This window comes from Rattus norvegicus, chromosome 17 (genome assembly GCF_036323735.1).
Source record: "Rattus norvegicus strain BN/NHsdMcwi chromosome 17, GRCr8, whole genome shotgun sequence".
Lineage (NCBI taxonomy): Eukaryota > Metazoa > Chordata > Mammalia > Rodentia > Muridae > Rattus > Rattus norvegicus.
Window position 1 is genome coordinate 26821970 of NC_086035.1, and position 22410 is coordinate 26844379.

A 22410-nucleotide genomic window follows, 5' to 3' on the forward strand; every position below is an offset into this window, starting at 1 on the left:
ACTGCTGTCCAAATTCTTCTTAAAGCAATTTATTATGTTTTAAACAATTGACTATAATTAGTTATTATCTCTTAATTTAGAACAGCCTCCTCTCTTCCCCCTCTCCCTCTGGTTACTCTCTCCCCTCTTTGAGACAGAGTCTCACTATCTAGTCCTGGAACTCACTTTGGTGACCAGGCCAGAGATGTCCCTGCTTATTAAAGCCTGGTGCTACCAGACTGTCCTCTCTCCTTTTAAAATTGAGTTATTAGGTTTGTGAAGAACTTAGGCCAGTTGTCCTGTAAAATTTTCTTCCTTCTGGATTTATCATTTCTCCTGGTCACTGCTACCACCAATTCATAATTAATTATTAAAAGGGAGTGCCAGGGAAATGTTAGTGATTCCCCCCAAACACAGACAGGAGCTGATCTGATATAAATTACAATAGGGCCTTTTTGTTTGAACTAGCTCAGGCCCCCTCCAATGCACCATTGTTTGAGGGGGGAGCCCCAAACATCTATTGGGGCACGACTTTATAGTAAGCAGCAAGCAGGGAGTAAGTGTGCAAGAATCTAATTGGAAAGCTACTGTGGCCTTTAACAAAATTGTCTGGTGCTGCGAGTCATATCATAAACTAAATTTCTGCTCCTCTCTGCATTGGTGGTCCTTAGGCAGGGTGTGGGCTATAACCTGGGAGCACAAGTTTGTTGGGGAAATAACCTGAGACGTTGGTCTTGTTGGGGGTGTAACCTGGAGATGCTGATCTTGTTGGAAATTAGCCTAGAGTCTGGAGCTAGGCTCGGGTTTTGCTGGGGACAGCTTGAAACTAATGCTATGTATCAGCCTGCTAGTTTACCTGGGTTCAAACTTAGATCAGGTTCTCTAAAGTGGAGTCTGAACTTAAAAGATTTGGCCTCTCACCTCCCGCCCCCCCCCCTTTCTCTTATGTCTAGAAGGTCCAATCATGAGACTTCCTGAAGCTTCATGTAAAAAGTCACAGGGCTATGTCTTTGTGGTGTCTCTGGTGCATGGGTAGGGAGGGGCCAATGGGTGGGAGAGAGGAGGGAGCCTTGAGGCTAAATTCTCCTCCTGCTGACCAGCATCTTCTTCAATTGCAAACAGGTATGCAGTGGATACACTCTGTAACTCTGTAGCTCAGGGACCCTTTCAGTGAGGCTCTAGTGACTCCTGGCAGTGTCTCTTGATTAGGACCCAATCTCTGGGTTAAAGTTGGTGATGCTCTGGAGGTGGGCCTGTTTTATGGAAAGCATGAAGTTTAAGCCAAACACGTTTTGTGTACCCATTGGACACCCTCAAGATTGTGTAATAATTTCTGTTAGTAGGTGAGCCAAGCGTAACTTCAAAAGGGGTGAGTCCCATCTGGTATGGGAGTTCCGTACTCTATAAAGGATGAAGGGGGGTGCTCACTTTAGCAGCACATACACTAAAATTGGAATGATACAGAGAAGATTAGCATGGCTCTTTTCAAGGATGACACGCAAATTCGTGAAGTGTTCCATATTGAAAAGGAAGGAAAGAAAGAAAGAAAGGAAGGAAGGAAGGAAGGAAGGAAGAAAGAAAGAAAGAAAGAAAGAAAGAAAGAAAGAAAGAAAGAAAGAAAGAGAAAGAGAGGAAAAGAAAAAAAGAGAAGTACAATCATCCAGACTCTAAGGTCAAGGTTAAGGCCTCTTTTAGGGTTCTATTTATCTTTTCTACCTGTCCTGAACTCTGGGGAGCTATAAGCACAATGAAGTTTCCAATCAGTCTCCAGAATATGAGCTAATCTCTAACTTACCTGGGACACAAATGTAGGTCCATTGTCTGTCCCTAGAAGCATAGAAAAACCATACCATGGGAAGAATTCTTTTAATGGTGTGTTGTTACCATCACACAGTCTCATGTTTAGTTGAGAAAGTCTCAGTCCATCTTGAAAAGGTATCTATAAACACCATCAAATATTTGTATCCGAATTTTCCTGGTTTTACCCCTGTGAAGTTCGTTTCTCAATAGATTCCTTCTTTACATTGGGAATTGTATTGGTCAATCGGCAGGCCTTACGGTTCTTAACAAATTCTGCTATTTTTGAATTGACATCTCTAATTTTGATGTGGGACTAGCAGACTAAGTCCTGTATTCTCCTGGCTCCCATATGTGAAGAATGATGCAGTATGTGTGGCCATTTTCTCTGGTACAATTAGTTTGTGGTCAGCTGTCCTCCACCATCTCTTAGGACTTTGAGACATGGGCAGAGTTTTGGTCCAGATCACATCTGTTCAGTCAGAGCATATGGGATCTCCTGGGTCTGGGACAATCAAGGACATGAGGGGCCCAATTTATGGACCACCTACTGGGCTATCTTGTTGCCCTCTGGGATGGAGCTTAGTCCTTCCTTCTGCCATCAGAAGGCCTCTTTCCCTAAAAATAGTCCCATGGATATCAGCGGGTGCAAAGGCACACCAACTATCTGTGTGTCTCGTCTTTTCTCAGCTCTAACGCTGTTTTACTGGAGTGATACACAAGCAACAATGAAATGATTCATTCCTGTCCACATCTCCACTTTGTTACTTATTTCGCTGTAGAACTGGGAGGGACTGGGAATGAAGGGGGATAAATTTAGGTTATAAAATTGGATATTATTATTCCATTGTCATTATAATTGCTGTTACTATCCAAGTTAGTTTGAATTTGTCCAGTGGAAGTCTTCTTCTTCCCTCCCCCGTGCCTTTGACACAGCTCTGTTAACATAGTGTTAAGCATTTTGCTTTCTACCCAAGTGCAGGACTCAGTGTTTAACCTCCCTGTATTGTTTTGATCCCTGGAACTGAATCTTTCTTGTATTTGTGTGCCTCCATATCAGGTCTGTGCTTCCCTTCCCCGTTTACTACCAGTGGAAGAAGTATAAAGGGACACTTTGGTTGATGGTTATTTCCAAAGGCAAATGGCATAGTTCCCACCTTTTAATTTAAAGGAAAAAAGAAGGAACTATTCACTAACTGATAAAAAATGACTATTATGGAAAAAGCATAGCAGCAGTCAAAAAACAGCCAGGGTTGAGTTCCAGAGCCGTTATTCACACTTCTCTGGTGCTGTCATTGCTCTTTATCTTATTTTCATAGCCAAGTGGTAGGTGTTAGATCACAGACCCGCTAGCTGCGTCCCTTTCCCACCCTCTTTCTGCCCCACTCCCTCCTTTCCCAGAATTCCTGCTGCAGCTGATAAATGCCTGCTGTGGGGGTTAGAGCACACAGATGAGCTGGAAGCAAGCCAACCTAGCCCTCTCTCACCCCCATATCTTCAGGGTAAGTTTATGGTTCTACCCGGTACCTGGCTCCTTGGCATGTCGGCTATGTCAGATTAAATAATATGATGTAGAACTTCATGCCAACTCTCCCAAACTAAAAGTCAGAGAACCTCCTTTATTTGAGGAATCTTGATGGAGGTTTGGGCTCTGTCTATTTCATTTCTCCCTATCCACGATGTACATGAGAGAGACCTTTTTTATTCTTCCATTTTGAAGCTATCTTTCCTAAAGCTGTCCTACCCAAGGCCTGATCATGGTCTCTAGTGGTTGTGAGATTTTTCTCTCCAATAAATAACTTTGTGAAAAGAAATGGATCTTGGGGGTTGGGGATTTAGCTCAGTGGTAGAGCGCTTGCCTAGGAAGTGCAAGGCCCTGGGTTCGATCCCCAGCTCCGAAAAAAAGAACCAAAAAAAAAAAAAGAAAGAAAGAAAGAAAGAAATGGATCTTGGCTTCCTTATTTATCAACCCCACAGTTTCTTTCCTTTTTCTGTTGTTTGTGCCAATAGGGAAAGCGTGAGAACAATTTTGGAGATGCCATGATGACTATTGTTGGATTTCTGTTTCTATGTAGCCCCCATGTTTGTGAAAGACATCAAAACTCAGCCCAGGTCAAGCATGAGTTGTGTCTAGGACAGTCCCATGTTAAAAAATAAAAATAAAAAATAAAAAAACAATTTTATAATTTTTTTCTTTTTTTTTTTTTTTTTTTTTTCCGGAGCTGGGGACCGAACCCAGGGCCTTGCGCTTCCTAGGTAAGCGCTCTACCACTGAGCTAAATCCCCAGCCCACAATTTTATAATTTATTATCAATGTGTGCTGGTTAGCTTTGGTCAACTTGACACCAAGAGTCACTTGGGAAAAGGGAATCTCAACTGAGAATTTGTTTCTATGGGGCTGGCTTGTGAGCATGTCTGTGGGGCATTTCCTTGATTAATGATTGACACCAGGAGTGCCACGCCTGGGTAGAAAGTCTAAGATTGTAAAAGCAAACAAGCCATGGAAAGCAGGCTGGAACGTAGCAACCCTCCGTGGTTCCTGCTGGCGCTCGTGCTTTGGACAGTAACCTAAGAGATGTAGGAAGCCGTTTTCGCCCCATGTCGGTTTTAGTCAGTACCACAGCATGTGCATGGAGGCCAGAGGACAACTCTGTGGACTCAGTTCTCTCTTTCATGGCTTCCAATGATCAAACTCTGGGCTTCAAGCTTGCACTGCAAACACTTTCAACTTATGCAGCTAACCCTGTGTCTTTGCTGTTTGTTTGTTTGTTTTGTTTTTTAAAGATTTGTTTATTTTATGTATATGAGTACACTGTAGCTGTCTTCAGACGCACACCAGAGGAGGGCATCAGATTCCATTATAGATGGCTGTGAGCCACCATGTGGGTGCTGGGAACTGAACTCAGGACCTCTGGAAGAGCAGTCAGTGCTCCATCTCTCCAGCCCACCGGCTGCTGTTTTAACCTAATGCTAAGAATCTGTTTGATCACTTCCATCCTGTGGCTTATTTCACCATGAACTCCGTTTAATTAAACAGAGGTAGAGTTTCAAAAGTTAGCATCATTTACTTCATCATATAAAGAATACTCACTGCTCTGTTGCTACTAGAGTCATCCTATGTTTGGCTAATGGAGGCCGTATTAAGATGTGCACTATCTCTGACATATCCCCACTAGTCTTTCTATGCCAAGCTTCTATTACAGGCTGAGCTAGGTTCTCCCACAACTTCCATATTCAACAGTGACAATGTGACTAGATTTGGAGGTGGGGCCTTTAAAGCAATGAAATCGAGCTTAGGTGTAGAGTTGAGGTCCTTAATTGATTTTTTTTTTGTCTTTATTAAAGACACCTCTCTCACACAGCACAAAATCAGAGCGAGACAGGGGGTAGCATGACTCTGCGAGAATGACGTGCGAACCCACAAAGCGTCCCATCCTTTTAACCACAAACATAATGTTGTAACCACGCTCACTGCTGCACACTACTCACAGTAGCTAGGATACGGAACCAGTCTAGGAATCAATAGATGAATGGATACAGGAGATCAGGGCAATATACACAATGGAACTTTACTCAGCTGGGGCATGTGCGGAGGGGTACGGAAACGGATGGAACTAGAAACCATTGTTAGACAAAATGAGCCAGATCCAGAAAGACATCATGGTTTTCCTCATAGGCAGAATTCAGATTTAAGTGTGGATGTGACAAGAGAAAGGATCGAGAGAAGGTGTGATCTAAAGGGAGGGAGAGTGATGGAGTTCACGAGACATAAAAGCAGAAGGGGCCGGGCCGGTGGTGGCACACGCCTTTAATCTCAGCACTTGGGAGGCGTAGGCAGGCAGATCTCTGTGAGTTCCAGGCCAGCCTGGTCTACAGAGTGAGTTCCAGAAGAACCAGGAGTGCTCCACAGAGAAACCCCATCTCCCCAACAAAGGAGAAGGGGAGGGCTGTTTTGGGAGAGAGAGGGAACCAGCAATCGGTGGGGCAGGGAGGAGTAAGAGAGACAAATAACAATAAAATAAATGCCATAATGAAGATGCCCAGCCACAAGCCATGGTTTCAGCAGGTCAGCCCTGCAGCACCTCGATTGTGGCCTTCCAGCCTCCAGAACCCAGGGGTAATATATTTGTTTGAGGCAAGAGGTCCATGGTATGTGAAGTGATCAAGAATTGAGTTCTCTCTCTCTCTCTCTCTCTCTCTCTCCTCCACCCCCCTCCCTCCTTCCTTCTCTTTCCCTCTCTCCCCTCCAGCATCATCTTCTTTTAGACTTACAAGGGCTATTTTTATACTGTTTTTCTAACCTAAGACCTATGGTGTGGTATATAGAACTCATTAGTGAATAAAATTAACTTCAAGTCCTCTAAATTAGGAGATGGGGACAAAGAGGAGATGGACTATGAGAGAGAGAAGAAAACAAAAGACAACTACTATGAAGGAAAAATACCCTGTTCATTAAAAATAAAGGTGACTTTCAATTGCTACCAAAAGCCTCCAATCGTGAAGTATATCTGACCTTGTTCCTCGTGTTCAGCACTTTACTTGCTGTTCTGTATTTTATCTGTACACAATCTGTCTGTGTGTCTCCTGTTGATGGGTGCAAATTGTCCCACTGATTGTTTTATGTGTCTACAGTCCCTACCCAAACCGCAAATGTCTTGCAGTCAGTGGACTTGTAAATCCTATTGAATTCTCAAAGTATCTTGCCCGACACCAGGCAAAACAGGTCTTCTTTAGGCTCAGTGTAGAAGTCTTGGTCCCCACATAGTAGAGCTATCTAGATTTGAAAATTTTAGGGAGCAGAGCCTTGAGGAAGTAGGCTGCCAGGAGCAGGTCCCTTCCTCCCATTTCCCCTCATCTCTCTGCCATGAGCTTCTGCCTTACTATCCACCTAGAAGCAGTGGAGGTAAGGATTATGAACCGAAACCGTGAGGAAGAATAAACCATTCCTTATTTTTCAGTGTAGAGTCAAGACCTCTTCAGGGATCCTTTCCATAGATTCAAGAACAGCTTTGTTTTTTCCTTTTGGGGGGAATAAAATGCAACATGGTTTATTTTGAAGCTATCCAGAAACGAGTCTCAGGCATTTTACTTTTTCCCCTAGTACTATGATAATTGTTGGCTGGTGCTTCTGAAACTTATTATCCAGAATGACACAGAGCAGGGCTTTAGTCTCTAGAATGATCTATTTTCATAAGCTTCTTTCCAAAGAGCTGAGTTGAAAAAAGAAAAAAACACTAAATGTAGAAGACCATCGCTTCTTAAAATAAAAACCTGAACTCATATTTTGATGGGCTTTCTTATTAGGTTTGTTAGTAAGGAAATGGTTTAAACCTATTTTATGATATGTAAAAATCAGCAATTAAGTGTCCTTGTATATATAGTGCATTATAAATCAAAACACAGAAACTTCCAAAGTCTAAAAGTTTATTGTCAGAACAGCAAACTTCATAAAGACACCTTTTTAAAGCACATGGAAAATGACAAGCCAAATAAACAGAAAACCTTGGCTAACAAAAGGCAAAGACTGCGCTATTATGAACCTAGTCAGAGTAATACCAAACCAAACAAGTGTATTCAAGAATATATGGGTGATTCAATCTATGTCCGCAAACTAAAGGAAACTTGGGCCAAACTACTTGGAGTGGGGAGGGGCCAGTTTGCTCCTAAGGCAGAAAGTGGAACTATTTAAGTGAGAGGCAACATAAGGACCAAGACACCAGTAGTCAGTGTAATCTCTTATATCTCCAGACACAGAAATTGGACCTTATAGGCCAAGAAAAGTTACAGAGAATTGATCAAAATATGGAGGAAGTAAATTCCCAATTCAACGTGTGCTATCCTCACCACTTCTCATTCACTATATGGAAGTCCATTGGTTGAGCTGAAAACTACAGAGCTAAGCGAACCTTTACTATCGGAATTCTCTTGCAGCTATGTTTTAAGCACAGAGGGTTCTACGGCTATACCTCAAGCACCAGGTTTTCTTTGTTTTTTTTAAGATAAAGTAGAAATTCATACAAATGATTCTAAGGCATGGCAACTACTTCTGACCAACTAGTACCCAATGGAGCTACTGCTAAATGAATAGGAATAGGAGTAGGAGGAATTCCCGGTCGCATCGAAGCTTCCTCTTCGAGACCCACTACGGGAACCAGAGCGGGAGCCTGAGCGAGATCCGGACCTCGAGCCAGAGCGGGAGCCTGGGGCCGACATGTTATAAGGGCTAGGCAAACCCTTCGAGGACACGGAGGCGGCTTCCAGAAGGCGCAGCCCAGTGATGTCTTCCACCATGGAGCGATTCATGGCATCCTTGTAGGAGATTTTTAATTTGGTTTTGGGGCAGGTGAGGATTTTGGCATAGCTGCTGATGTCCTGCAACCTCTGAGCTGCACGGCCATCGATGAAACCTTTGCGGATGGCTTCTTCGGTGCTGATCCTCCCATGTACTTCCGGGTCAACAAGGCCTCCGGTGAGGAACTGGAACTCCAGGAAGCGCTGGCCTGCCTCGTAGGGCAGCCATTTTTCTTTCACTGCCTCTGCTGCTGACATCTTCTTCTTTCCTTTGACACCTTCAAAGCCAATGAAGGCCTTCTGGGCGGGCTTCAGCCTGGTGGCCATGTCTTGGTCAATGAGACCCTGGGAGACTGCGTCTTGAAGGGACAGCTTCTGACCGGTGGTAGGGTGGATGATGCCACCCGTGCAGGCCTGAGCTTCCAGAAGCCTCTGACCAGTGATGCTATCCACAATGCCCCGCTCTATACCTTCTGTAATGGAGATTTTCTCCAGGTTTTCTGTGTCAAAGATGGCCGCAATGGGGCTTGACTCCTCCAGGGGGTCAGACAGAGAGCTGCTTCGGATGGTTAAATTTCTGACGCTGGATATGGTGGAAATCTTACTCACGGATTCGTGTCGAGAGCTGCTAAACACATCATCGTTGACACTCCCGCTCAAGCCGCTGCTGGTGCCAACGCCATTCTTCAAGGAGATCATGTCCGCAAACTGCGTGAGGCTGAGGCTGCCGGATCGGTATTGATCGAAGAACTTCCTGTCGACGAGGCCTTTGTCAATAGCATCTTGAATGTCATACTGACTGCCCGTCTTCCTGTCTACTAGGACTACCCTGGTGGAGCCATCCGAACCCGTGATGGTTATTTCTTCCCATTCACACTCCTGCTCACACAGCTCTTTGAAGGTTTCATAATCAATAAGGCCTTTCTTGTACGCCTCCTGAACAGACATCTCTTTGTTGGTTTCTGGGTCAACTATTACCACCCGCCGCTTTCTGAGGGTGTTCTTCTGTGAAGTCTGCACCTGTTTCTTCTTTTCTTTCAGAGGCAGCAGGCAGAGCCCCGTCTCCTCATCTTTGATGCACCTTTCTTTCAGTTGCAAATAGGTGAGGTTTTCTTCAGTGTTGGGATCGAAAAAGCCTTTGGTATCATCACTTGGGTCTGAGAGGATTTCGCTAAGCTCCTCGTTAAAATAGCCCCTCTTATAAGCCATGTCAACCGGTAACCGATGACTCTCCTTTGGATCAATGATACCGCCGGTTGCGATCTGAGCCTCCAGTAAGCGAATTCCGTGGCCCTTTTCGATGAGTTCCTTGTTCATCGCTTGGAACAAAGAGATGATGTTTCCGGTTTCAGGATCGTTATAGCCAGTGACAGCTCGTTCTGCAGAGAGAAGCTTCTCTTTGAACTCAATGCCCACCAGACCTCTTTTGTAGGCTTCCTCCACAGGTAACCTTAAATTGCTGACAGGATCTACTATAAAACCAGTAGCTGCTTGGGCTTCCAGCAACTCCAGAGCGGTACCAGGTCGAACTAAGCCAATTTTCATAGCCTCGTAGATGCCAAGCTTCTGTTTCGTGGTCTCATTATAAATACCTGCTATGCAGCTTGACCCCTGGAGGAAGTCCTTAATTCTCTCGCCAACCTCGTCATAAGAAATCTGACCAGATTCCAGTTCATTTACGGTGGATGGTCTCAATATGCCAGAATCAACCAGTTCGGTGACGGTCACTGGCTGTCTGATTCCTTGGAAGGACATGCTTCTCTTCTGTACTGACAGCAGGAGCAGACCCGTGTGGGGTTCGATTCTGCACCGTTCTCTCAGCTGCATGTAGCTGACCTTCTTCTTGGTGATTGGATCCACGAAGTTCTTCTGGCTATCTCGGGGGTCATTCAAGGAGCGATACAAATCCCTATCAATCAGCCCACGGGCCAAGGCTACATCTTTTGGCAAAAAGACACTGTTGACTGGATCAACTACACCCCCTGAAGCAAGCTGGGCTTCCAGCAGGCGCATTCCGGTTTCTCTGTCAATCAAATTCTTCTTGATGGCTTCTGAAACAGATACGGTCTTGCCTGAAAACGGGTCATCAAAACCAGTGATGGCTTTCTCGGCTGTGTAGATCTGTTGGCGGTCATCAAAGTCAATGAGGTCCCGAGCTATGGCATTGTCCACCGTGAGCTTCTCATTCCGATGGGGATCGATGATACCACCAGTGGCCGCCTGGGCCTCCAGAAGCATGACTGTGGATTCTGGGGTGATGAATTTCTTTCTCTTGGCCTCCACCAAAGAGTATTTTTCCTTGGGAGAAGCAGAAGCACCAGCGATGGCCCCCGCACCCCGCAGGAAAGGCTGGATCTCTGAAGCCACCTCCTCCACTGACTTCTTCCCCTTCAATAGCTTGTCCAGTGTTGTCTTGTCAATCAACTGGCACTCATAGAGCTGCATTGCTGTCACCTTCTTCCTCAGTCCGTCAAATACCAGCTTGGAGGAATCAACGGTCCACTCGTACTCTGTCTGGGTCTCCCGATGGGACCCATAGGGGCGCTGCCTGAGTTTGTCAATCTCCTTCTGAAGCCTGCAGCGTTCCGTTTCCAGCTGGGACTGAGTCTCCCTGGTAGAATCCTCTAGCTTCCGCCTGCACCTCTCTTCAATCCTCTTGATCTCTGCCTGGAGTCTCTCAATCTCACTCCTAAGACTGTTCTTCTCTCTCTCACTCTTCTCTCTTTCCGACTCTATCTTCCTAATGGTCTCCTCCTTGCGGGAGTATTGAGTTTTCCACTGGTTCAGGTCGTTCTGGATCTGCTGCTTCTCACACTCTAGGCGCTGTTTCACCCGGGTTTCTGCCTCCAGCGTTGCTTTGGCACGGTTCAGCTCGTCCTCCAGCCGCTGCAGCCTTGCCTTGTCTTGCTCCAGGACCTTAATCTTCACCAGCAGGCTCTCTCTCTCCTGAACGACTTGAGTGCACTGACTCTTTGACTCCTGAATCCTATTAGATGCCTAGAATTCAAAAAAAGAAAGAAAGAAATGGGGAAAAAAATACTGTTTAGATGCTAGCATATGATCAATGTAATTTAACCCCCTTTCCTACATATATATTTTAAACATAGTCTCATTTTCCCCTGTCTGTATTTTCCCTACATATACTGTTCATTTGCTACCTGACACATTACTGGAAGAATTATGAAAATATAGATTGTCAGTTTGGTAAATGGCGTCATACTTACTGTTTCGTGTTCCTTTTCCACAGACAGAATTAGAAGTTGTAAACCTGCCTTACTTTTACCAGTAATGATAGTTTGAAAAAGGGAGAGCAATTTTCTTCCAAGTTACCATCCCTGCTGCACTTGCATCTCACCTGCATACTCTACTGACACATTTAACAAAGCAATACAAATATACAGATACACACACACCACCCAGCCCCACACAAATATTGTCTAAAGAAGTCAAACACATTAGAAGTCGTTTTTAAATTAGGGCTTGTTAGAAGGAGTCAAACAGAAAGAAACGTTAGGTGCACAATCAAAAGTCAACAGGGTAATGCATGCAGAAAAGACATCTAAGTAGAGGTGGAAATTTAAAATCATGTAAGAAATAATCAAAAAATTATTACTTTTTGAGAAAAAAATTGAATTAAAGATGATGTGTAGTGGGACCACTGGATACTGGATACCTTGTGTTTTAGTACGTTGAAATGGTGGTGTTGGGGACTGAACCCAGGACCTTGGGCAAGCTAAGCACATGATCTAGCTAGCACTCACTGGAAGCCCAGCCAAGAGCAGAACATTTGTGGGAAGTATCTTAGATGTTTTTCTCATGCTAAAGTTTTTAAAGTAGGGCCAAGCATGGGGTTTCGACAGCGTGGTATTCAATGCAGTGACAAAGAGAGGATGGCATTGGGATGATTTTAAAGCCATAGCAGAGATCTGACAAGTAATAAGGGCATGAGCAGTAAACAGGAGAAATTAGGCATTCTGGAAGCAGCGAGACAACAGTTCAGATTAGATCTGGAGTCAGTTACGGGGAGACACAGTGAAGCTTTGATCAAATATTTGTGAATACCTCTAAAGCCTGCTTTTGGAATTTCTCAATTTCCTGTCTCAAATTTTCCCTCTCTCTCTGTAAATCATTAATCAGCCCCTGCAGTTCCAGGGTTCGATTGTTGCTGATCTGCAGCTGGCTCCTTAGCTCCGAAATGGTTGAGTTTTTATCGTTATCTGCTTCGCTTCGGCCCCTCCGTAGGTCGTCGTATTCCAGCCTCAGGTTCCGCAGCTCCTCCTCCAGCATCAAATGCTCCTTGGTCAGGTTCTCCGTGAGAGACTGTAGCCTTTCAATCTCTATTTTACTTTCATTGAGGCTCCTGCTTTTGTCTTCTATGGCCTTCTGGAAATGCTCATTCCTCAAGTGAGCCTGCTTGACATTTTCCTGTTCCTGCACGAGCTGCCGCCGAAGGGCCTCTACATCCAAGGAGAGCCTCCTCAGCTCCTCCTGGGTCCTCTGCTTCTCCCTCACATGGCCATCCAGCACATCCCTCTGCTGCCTGAGATCATCCTCGCTCCTCTTCTTAACAATGGATGCCTGCTCCAGCTGCTGGGTCAGGTTGGTGATCTTGACCGCTTGCTCTTTCAAAGACCTCCTCATGGCCTCCAGCTCCTCCTCCAGCATCTTCCTCTTGGAGGACTCGTCGGAGGCCGTTCTCTTCAGCCTACTCAGCTCCTCTTCTGCTTTCTGCTTCTGCAGCTGCAGATCCTTCAGGGAGCTTTGGATCCTCGTGATGTCCTGATCCTTCACGGTCCTCTCCTGGGAAACCCTCTCATAGTCAATCCGCAGGCGTGTCAGTTCCTGTTCCTGAACCTTCAGCTTGCTCATGGCCTCCGTGGCGCTGTTGTTGGCTTTCTGCAGGTCATACTGCACTCTCTGCAACTTGGAATTTTCGTCCTCCAGGCATTTCCTCTCATTGGTCTCTTTGTCTACCAGCTGTTTGAGCCTTTCAATCTCCTTGTTTTTATCTTGGATCGTCTTGGCAGCATCATCGAGGGACTGCTTGTACCTCATGCTCTCTTCGGTCCGCATCTGACTGACCTGTCGGAGCTCGATCTCCAACTGCTGTTTCCTCTGAGACATCTCTGAGCCACTGGCCTTTTGCTGCTGGACATTCTCTTCAACCCTCCTGAGGTTCTCGGTGGTCTGGGCTAGAGTGTTCTTTAGCCTCTTTACCTCCTCAGACAGGCTCCTGTTCTCCCGGGTGAGGTTGTCTATCTGAGCTCGGTAGCCGCTGGTATCCTCTTCCTTTTGCATGGTCAGCTGGTGGATGGTGGTCTTGGTGATGTTGATCTCAGTCTCGAACTTGTTTCTTAAGCTAATGATCTCCTCATCGTAACTGTTCCTTACCTTACTCAGTTCATTTTCGTATTCCCAGCGACGCTTGGCCTCCTCCTGATACTCAGCTTTGAGTCTTTCGATCTCTTTATTTTTGTCCTGAATTGTCTTGGCAGCCTCCTCCAGGGACTGCTTGTGCCTGGCATTGTCCTCTGAGCGCTGCTGGATGACCTGCTTCAGTTCAACCTCCAGGTGTTGCTTCTTCTGCATGATTTCTGAGCCACAGGCTTTCTGCTGAAGGGCGTTTTCCTCAGCTCGCCTTCGCTGCTCTGTGGCCTGCAAGATGCTGTCATTGAGCCTGACTATCTCGTCTTTAAGATCTCTGTTCTCCCGGGACAGTCTGTCAAGCTGGTTTCTGAGATTCTTGGAATCATCTTCCTTCTGCATGGATATCTCCTTGATGGTGGTCTTGGTGATGTTAATCTCTGTTTCATACTTGTTCCTTAAATTACTCATCTCCTCATTATAGTGGTTTCTTACCTTTGCCAGCTCATTTTCATATTCTCTCTTCCGGGCGCCCTCTTCCTGCAGCAGAACCCTCAACCTCTCTATCTCGTACTCCTTCTCCTTGATGGCTTTCTCAGACTCCAGCTTCTGCCAGCCAAGGCTCTCCTTTTCACACTGCCTTGCCTTCTGCAGCTGATCATAGTCATTCTTCTGTTGGTCGAACCTGTCCTCCACGGTCTTTCTCCTGCGCTTCTCGTCTTCGATCTCATAGGTCAGCCGGGTGATCTTTTCATTGAGCTCTTTGATCTGACCGTAGCACTTGTCTAGGTTTTGCTTGGCTGACTTCCCATCCAGCTCAGCTTGTCTCTTCAGCTCCTCCAGGCTCACAAGCTTTGCTTTGAACTGGGAACACTCGGCCTGGTATTTCTGCAGGTTCTGATCTAGGAACTTATTCTTATTGCAATTTTCCGAGTTGGCATCCCGGGCCAGTCTTAGCTCCTCTTCCAAAACTTCAATCTTGGTGTTTTTCAGCTGTGGATATAAAATCAGAAACCATGTTGAAAAGAAAGCACTTTGGTTCACAAGGAAGAAACAACACCTTTTCAGTGTCATGCGTATTTTACACACACACACACACACACACACACACACACAAATGATATCAGATAAAAACTACCAGAAAACAATCCAAGACCCTCCACACCACCAACAATGCTTCCGTTGGCTGCTCATATGATCTTAGGGAATGATGTGTCAACTTTGAACTCCAGCCTCCTCATTTTTTAAAACAAAATAACTTCCCCCTGACCAAAAGCACATGATTAATTATGCATGGTGGCACATCCTATAATCCTCCACTTTAGAGGTAGAAGCAGGAGGATTATCAATTTGAGGCCAACCTAGTCTTTGTTTTGTTTCATTTCTCTTTGTTTGGTCTAAAAAAAAAAAACAAAACCAAAGAGCTTTCGATTTGATGCATCATACAGCACCCATTCAAAGATACACAGCAAATACCCATATGAACTCAAGTCTACTCTCAAAAAGGGAGAAGAAATTGAATAATTACTCAACATTAAAGATAAAATTCAGTCTATAGTGAGTCTATCTAAAATTGTATATAAATAAAGCAAATTTCATATAAATAAAGCACTAAACGAAACCATAAGATTTTTGACAAAGTAATCACAATTTGGCAAATGCTACCTAAGTCCGCTCGGAGCAGCCACTCGAGAGCACAGTACTGAGCCCAGACTAAAACTGCATTAAACCAACTGGAAGAAATGCAATTGGACCAAGCTCTGTAATAATGAAGCAGAGATAACAAGGTTCTATGCTGTTTCTTTAAAAAAAAAAAAAAACACTTCAAGGAAACGAGTCACCTTCAGATCTTCTAGGCTCTTCAGCATCTCACTTAAGAATCTGTAGTAGTCTCCAGACCTTGTAAGTAGCTCGATGTACCTTGCATGGATGTCCGCAGCCTTCGGGAAAGAAAAAAGAAATATCTACGTATATTACATTTTTTTAAGAGTTCTGTACAAGTTGAATAGTTTTGCCTTCTTATAATAAAACAATGGCATTGTAAATAGTAAATTCCCATCTGTCAGTTATGCTGGATCTGGAATCTAGAAATCCAGCAAAGGACCAGAACCATCTGTGTTCCGCCCTCACCACTCCAGCTAACCGCCTCTGACATCTGTGGGGGAAAGCTGTCTTTTATAAATCTACTACATAACTCCCACTTCTTAGGAGTCTATCTCACCAAATATGGCAAATCCAGTCCAGCACATAAAGGACACACTTGGACTTCCCCAAATGATTTCCAAAACTGTGTCATGTGTATCGACTCACACCAAAGGGAGAGTGCTAATAAGCCCTGAGTTTCAGCGGACACTCTGTACCAGAGATGTATTGCAGCATGGTAGGAAAGGTGGGCAGGAAACAGGGCAGAGACAGGCAGAAGGGACAACAGACATGAAGGGATACATAATGACTTATGGCAGTCGACACTGAGATATGGATAGACTTACACACCTCTTGCAGAATTACCCCAGATGGGGACTGAACCATGGTCCTCTTAATAGGTATGTTCAGTAGAGTTTCCAGCCCTGAGGTGTATGACGCCAGCTGGAGTTCATAATCCTGCAGAATTACAAAGTTTAAGAGAAGCATCCTTGTTTGGGTTCTTGCTTATTCAAACCCAGGATCCTGTCTGCTGGGTAAATACTCTATCCCAAAGCTATCTACTCCAGTCCTGAGAAAACCTTTGTTTTCTGGGGTTTTGTTTGTTTGTTTGTTTGTTTGTTTGTTGTTGTTTCTTTTTTTGAGACAGTCTCACTCTGTTCCTAAATGGTCTAGAACTCACTGTCTGATCCAGGCTGGCCTTGAATTCATAGCAATACTCCTGCCTCAGTTATAATTGCACAGATTTATATCATCAAATTATTTCTAAAAATTTTCTCACAAAGGTCCTTAACAATGATCAGTTAATATTGTTATTAAATGAAACACATTAATTTTTGCACAGAGTACAAAAAGACAGTGTCTTTAAAGCAAAACAAATAATGTAATTAGCAATATTCTTGATGAAATACCAACATTCTTTTAAACCCTTAATATATTTATTTTGAGTGTATGCACTGGGAGGTCAGAAGACAACTTGCAAAAGTCAGTTTTCTCTTAGCACTTGTGCTCTGGGGATCAAACTCAGGTTGTCAGACTTGGTAACAAGCACCTTCCCCTAAGTGAGCCATCTGGTCAACCATCACCAACCATCCTTTTTTAAAACTCTTCGGTATTTTCACACATGAACACAGTGAATTTAGGTTTTATACCCTCCCACAGTGTGCCAACATTCTTAAGGAAACCAATTTACCTTAATTGAGTTTGCGCAAAGCTCAGCAATTTTATGTACTTCTTCTGATTTATCCCGTTTGCCAGATATTTCATTGTGCAGGTTCTATACAGGATAAAATATTACAAATGTGAAAGCATACAAATGGAAGGGTTACTTCACTTTTACCGTGGTTCTTTTCTTTCCCTTCAGTCTATTATTATATGGACTCATGATTAGTAATGGCCTGAGAGGAGAACTTTTCTCCATTCTGACAGAAGAAGAAAGCCTCCAATTTATTCCTTATAAGAGGAGACTTTCAATCAGAATTACCATATAGGCCCATCACTTCTCTTTTTTCTTTTGTTTTTTTTGTTTTTTTCTTTTTGACATAGGGTCAAGGCTGGCCTTGAACTCAAGGATCTCCTATGTCTGCCTCCACCCCCAACAATGCCTGCACTCACTGTCTCAACTCTAACACTTCTTAACTATGACATGAAAATAACCTCCACCATCACTATTCTTCAGTTGTATTCCTTTCTGAACATCCCAGTTGCTTTCTCTCTGTGCACTCCTTAAGCATTCACAAGGTAGATTCATAATATGAAATATTCTTCATTTCAAACCAGGAGCAAACCCAGCTTAAACCCGATTAATCACAACAGGGCGCTGGAATGACAAGTGGGGCTATACCTTCTGCTCATTCAAAAACCGCATGACTGTGTTGGAATCTCCGAACTTCATGGACTCCAAAGAGTCCTGGCGGCGTTTGGCATCATACAGCCACTTGCAGAAGCTCTGATAGTTGTCACGATAATTCCTCAGTTGTTTGATTTGTTTCTCCAGGTCCCACAATCTACGGGAAAAAATGTATAAAATTATTAAGGCACTCTTATTACACATTAAAATATGTAACCCATTAAGTCAGCCGACGAGTCTTCTTAGTGTCTACCTAAAGGAACTGAAAACCGGCAAGCACAAAAATTTATCATAGCATTTTTTTTATCATATCCAAAAACTAAAACCCCAAATATGCATCAACTATGATACAAGTCCAAACAAACGAATAGTTGCCGGCCATGATAAGAGATGAAATGGCTGCATGTGGCAGAACTTGCAAGGTGGAGGTCAGAAAATCAAGAGTTTAAGGCCAATTCTGACTTTGTGGGGCACTGGAAGACAGCCAGGGTTATGTGAGATCCTATCTCACTGCTTCCCCCATGAAACCCGAAAAAATAGACAAAATTCAACTGCTAGAAATTTAATTTAATTTTTTAAAGACAGGTGGAAAATACTCAGAGGTGATGGCACATGCCGATAATCCTTGTGCTCTGAGGCAGCAGGGGCTCAAGTTCCTAAACAGCCTGAGCCACATAGCATGACCCAATTTAAAACAAAACAAACAACAGGGCTGGAGAGATGGCTCTGTGGTTAAGAGCACTCACTGGCTGCTCTCCCAGAGGCTCTGAGTTCAATTCCCAGCAATACCTGGTGACTCACAACCATTTGTAATGAGATCTGATGCCCTCTTCTGGTGTGTCTGAAGACAGCGACAGTGTACTGACATACATGAAATAAATACATCTTGAAAAACAGTCAGGGAGTTTGGGAAAGTAGCTCAAGGCAGTAGTACACTTGTCTAGCATGGGGAAAGTCACAGGTTCAATCCGTACTACCACAAAAATAAGTGACTAAGATTAAATAAGCAAGACGCCATGACAGACAGGAAGTCTAGCTACACACTCTGTGGAAGCCACTTCTGAACACACCGTATAAGTGCATCTGTATAAAATGTTCAGAATAGTCAAAACTAATGACAGAAAGTAGGCTGGCCAAGTACAGGCCCTGCTTTCTGACAATAGCGCTGGTGAGATCTGCACCACCGAATGCAGGGACTGTGGGGAAGGAGACCGACACACCTAAAGTCTATCTGCTTATCTATCTTTTGCCAGCGATCCGTCAGCTGTGTCACTTTCTCAGTGAATTTGCCCAGGTCCAGGTCATAGAGCGGGTACTGCTGTGAAGACTGGGAGTGAATCTGCTGTGCCTTCTGCAGCTCCGTCTTCATGGTGGCCAACAGTGACTTTTTCAAGTTCAAGTCATTTTTTATTTTCTGCAAGTTAAAGGGGGAAAGGTGCATAAAAAGTCATCTCCTCCTCCACCACTGTACGCCACCCCTGAGCCACTACTTATTTACATCTACTTCTGGTGCTGAGGCAAAGTAGCATTCTTACCACTGAGCTGCCCGCTGGCTCTATCATTAAAAGAGAAAGGCCTGGAGACATAGCTCAGGGCTGGAGAAGCTTAACAGTCACAAGGTTCTGGATTTGATCCTCAGTATCTCGAAGACAGCAATCCCCCTGCCTCTGCCTCTCACGTACTGAGATTATAAGCATAAACTATCATGCATGGCTCAGAGGCCCTGAAGTGAAGAAATCATTCTAACTCAGGACTCTGCTAACCATTTCCACTATAAATCACATCCATCCTGTTCCTGCTGACAGACACTGGAAAGTTTCCTGCCAATGACTGACATTAGCCATGTATAGACAATAAAAACTAAAAGGTCCAAAACCCCATGAAACCCAGTTGCACATCTGGGGAAAGCATGGACCGTGAGTGGGGTAGTGCACCCCAGTAATCCCATTGCCAGGAGGTGGCGGCAAGAGGAGCTGGAGTTCTAGGCCAGCCTCGGCTATATAGTGCTTTCGAGACCTAGGTGACCTACATGAGAGCCTTCCTTTCATACAAAAGGCATTGAAGTCAGCCTATACTAATAAGTCATTACCAACTCACCAATCGTGTCAAGTAGATCAAACAAATCTATGACACTGACACACTAGAAGAAACTAGGTACAGTGTATATGGGCCCTATCCTGTCAGCTTTGCTGTAAACCTACAATAATTCTAAAAATAAAACACTCATGAAAACTTAGTGAGGCTTTGGAGCAGAGGGCGGAGCTCTCCATCACTTCCTGGGGGCCCAGGCTGTAGTTGTGACCCTTTAAGGTACCTTCAGCCCGCAGCGGTAAGCCTCCACTTTATCCAGGTCCAGACAGACAGTTTCCTCCTCCGTCAGCCTCGCTTCGTAGACCTTCAACATGTCTTCCGTTTGCAGAATTGCCTGGAGAAGGGCTCTCACAGAGCACAGGCTGCAAAGAGCAAAACATATGACTAACATTTCCAGTGATGTAATCGGACGGTTACTATTGGCTTTTGGTCGGTTTTGGGAAACAGGGTGATATAAAGGCAGTTGGGAGGAGGATGGGCATCTTTAAGGTACAAGCTCCAATAGGTCAAGCACATATAAAGAATGAAATCAGGCAAGAATGAAGCTTGACAGGGTTGGGGATGTGGCTCATTGAGAGAACAGTCACCCTGGGCTCTATCCCTTTCACCAAAAGGGAAGACAAAAGGAAATTTGAAAGTGCCAACTGTTCTTGAGAGGTACTAGCAGCACACACCTGTTTAAGTAGCCATCTGTGACACCATTGATATTTTCCAGCTTCTGAAATAGTCCAAATATCTCATTCTGTAAATAGCAGTACTTTTCAGACCCTCGGAAGTTGGCAAGCATGTCTTTAAGCTGATTGAGAACCTCGGCCAGAGCTTGTGAGTCGTTCTGTACACTCTGTCAAGAAAGGAGGGGAGCACATTTCACTAGCTGTGCAACTCTTTCAAAGCCATTTTTAACCAGTCGCTTTAAGGTTTGCAGCAAGCTGTTCTGCTCTGCATAACGAAGGCCACTGCTCCGTCAGGTACCTGCCACGGTGCTTGTATCCATGCATATATATGGTTAGAGCACCTAAAATCTACTCTCTCAGCAAAATTTCAATAAGTACATTATTACCTACAGTTCCCTGCTGCACGCCAGATCTCAGATTTACTTTACTGCAAACGTGTACCCTCTGATCTACATCTCCGCACTTCCTCCTCAGCCCACCCCTGGTCATCACTAGATCATCACTAGAACGTTTCTATACGTTCGACTCCTTATTCAATTGCACATGTTAGTGAGATCGCCTACTGCCTGTCTTTCCGCCCTTGGTCTATTTCACTCAGCATAACATCCCCCAGGTTCACATAATTCTCAAGTTTTCAAAACTGGATAGTAGTCCATGTTGGGCTGGAGAAATGACTCCGTGCTTAGGAGCCTGTACCACTCTTGCCAAAGACCCGAGTTGGGTTCCCAGTAAGCACCTACCTGGGGAAGCTCACAGCTGCCTATGACGTCAGCTATAGGGGATCTGACACCCTCTTCTGATCTCTGTGGGAACCCAAACTCATGTGACTGTACCTCCCTGCCCTTGCCGTAATTTAAAATAAATATAATTTAAAATAAATTTATCTTCTATAGGGTACATATACCACAAGTTTAATATGTGTGTGTGTGTGTGTGTGTGTGTGTGTATGTGTGTGTGTGTATATATATATATATATATATATATATATATATATATATATATATATATATATATATATATACTGTAGCTGTGGGATTCTTAAGATTGAAACATCTTTAGTATAGCAATAGGAAACAAATATACTGCCTATAATCACATAGGCCATGGGGCGGTTTTCTTCATTCCCAGATAAGCACAGGACCTGAGGAATCGGGAGATTAATGCTAGCAGGTCCTACCTTGAGCTCGTTGATTTTCACGGTGATGTTGTGTGTAGAGCCCTGGTCTGTGAGCAGCAGATTTTTGAGTGTCATTCTGGCCTCGCAGTGCTCCATCTGCCTGCGGATCTTCTGCAGCTCCATCAGCAGCCACGTCTCCTGTTTGTCGTTCTCTCTGTTAGTCTCAATTACTTTATTGTGGTTGACATCCTGGCAGGTACCCACGTGAGTGATTTCAGTTTTGGTGACTGTAAAAGTAAGAACCATAAATATGGGAGACTGCCAAGCTGGCAAGGTGCGAGGTTGCTCAACTGTATAAAAATATGCCTACTTCCTGTGACTTGATTCTAGAGCTTGGGTATGCAAATTCTTTTATGTGTCTGCTATATAGTAAATAAGGCTTATTGTCCCTCAAGTACTCCTGTGATGGAAGAATGGTCCCTAATGTAAAAGTCCTGATGTAGTAGGGCCTTTAAGAGGTAGGCCTAGGGGATGATTAGATTATGAGGGTACCACCCTCAGCTAGGATGACTGCACATCTCCTGCAAGATGGTTAAGTCTCTGGCACTGATCAAACCACAGTTAAGTGACTTATTCTAAAGCCATTCCATCCCTTCTACATGCCACCATTCCCATTTCTGCTTCTCTGGTGAATTATAACAAAGCCACGGATCACTCAGCAGGCTCCATTCTGTCTCCCAGCCATCAGAGTAATGAACTAACTAAACTCCTTTTCTTTATAAGTTATCCAGTTTCGGGAATTTTGTTATGTCAACACATAGCACACTAAGTGACTTTCTTTTGTCACAATTAAAGATTTATTTATTTATTATTTATTTATTATATATAAGTACACTGTAGCTATCTTCAGACACACCAGAAGAGACCATCAGATCTCATTACAGATGGTTGTGAGCCACCATGTGGTTGCTGGGATTTGAACTCAGGACCTCTGGAAGAGTAGTCAGTGCTCTAACCACTGAGCCATCTCTCCAGCCCCCACTAAGTGTCTTTGAAGGAAACAGTTTACACAGGTGGCTCTCTTTTCCAAACCACCTCTCTGACTG

General features: G+C 44.2%; 1 protein-coding gene and 1 non-coding gene across 3 annotated transcripts in view; one reads left to right on the top strand and one right to left on the bottom strand.

Annotated features, from left to right (window-relative positions):
* The first annotated feature begins 1399 nt into the window (after positions 1-1399).
* Positions 1400-1505, top strand: LOC120098045 (U6 spliceosomal RNA). Its single transcript, XR_005495975.1, has one exon. It is a non-coding gene; the product is annotated as a U6 spliceosomal RNA (small nuclear RNA).
* Positions 1506-7183: 5678 nt separating this feature from the next.
* Positions 7184-22410, bottom strand: part of Dsp (desmoplakin) — a 48267-nt gene continuing 33040 nt past the window's right edge. Inside the window, exons 15-24 of one of the 2 annotated variants that reach the window (XM_017600713.3) lie at positions 21365-21591; positions 20188-20354; positions 19737-19875; positions 18643-18836; positions 17417-17579; positions 16766-16849; positions 15925-16032; positions 15273-15371; positions 13927-14424; positions 7184-11064 (exon numbers count right to left, since the gene is read on the bottom strand). In XM_017600713.3, coding sequence (XP_017456202.1) covers positions 7831-11064; positions 13927-14424; positions 15273-15371; positions 15925-16032; positions 16766-16849; positions 17417-17579; positions 18643-18836; positions 19737-19875; positions 20188-20354; positions 21365-21591 — 4913 coding nt within the window. In that variant the 3' untranslated portion in view covers positions 7184-7830. Of the gene's footprint in view, positions 11065-12129; positions 14425-15272; positions 15372-15924; positions 16033-16765; positions 16850-17416; positions 17580-18642; positions 18837-19736; positions 19876-20187; positions 20355-21364; positions 21592-22410 lie in introns of both variants that reach the window. The other variant, NM_001419598.1, reaches the window with a different exon arrangement.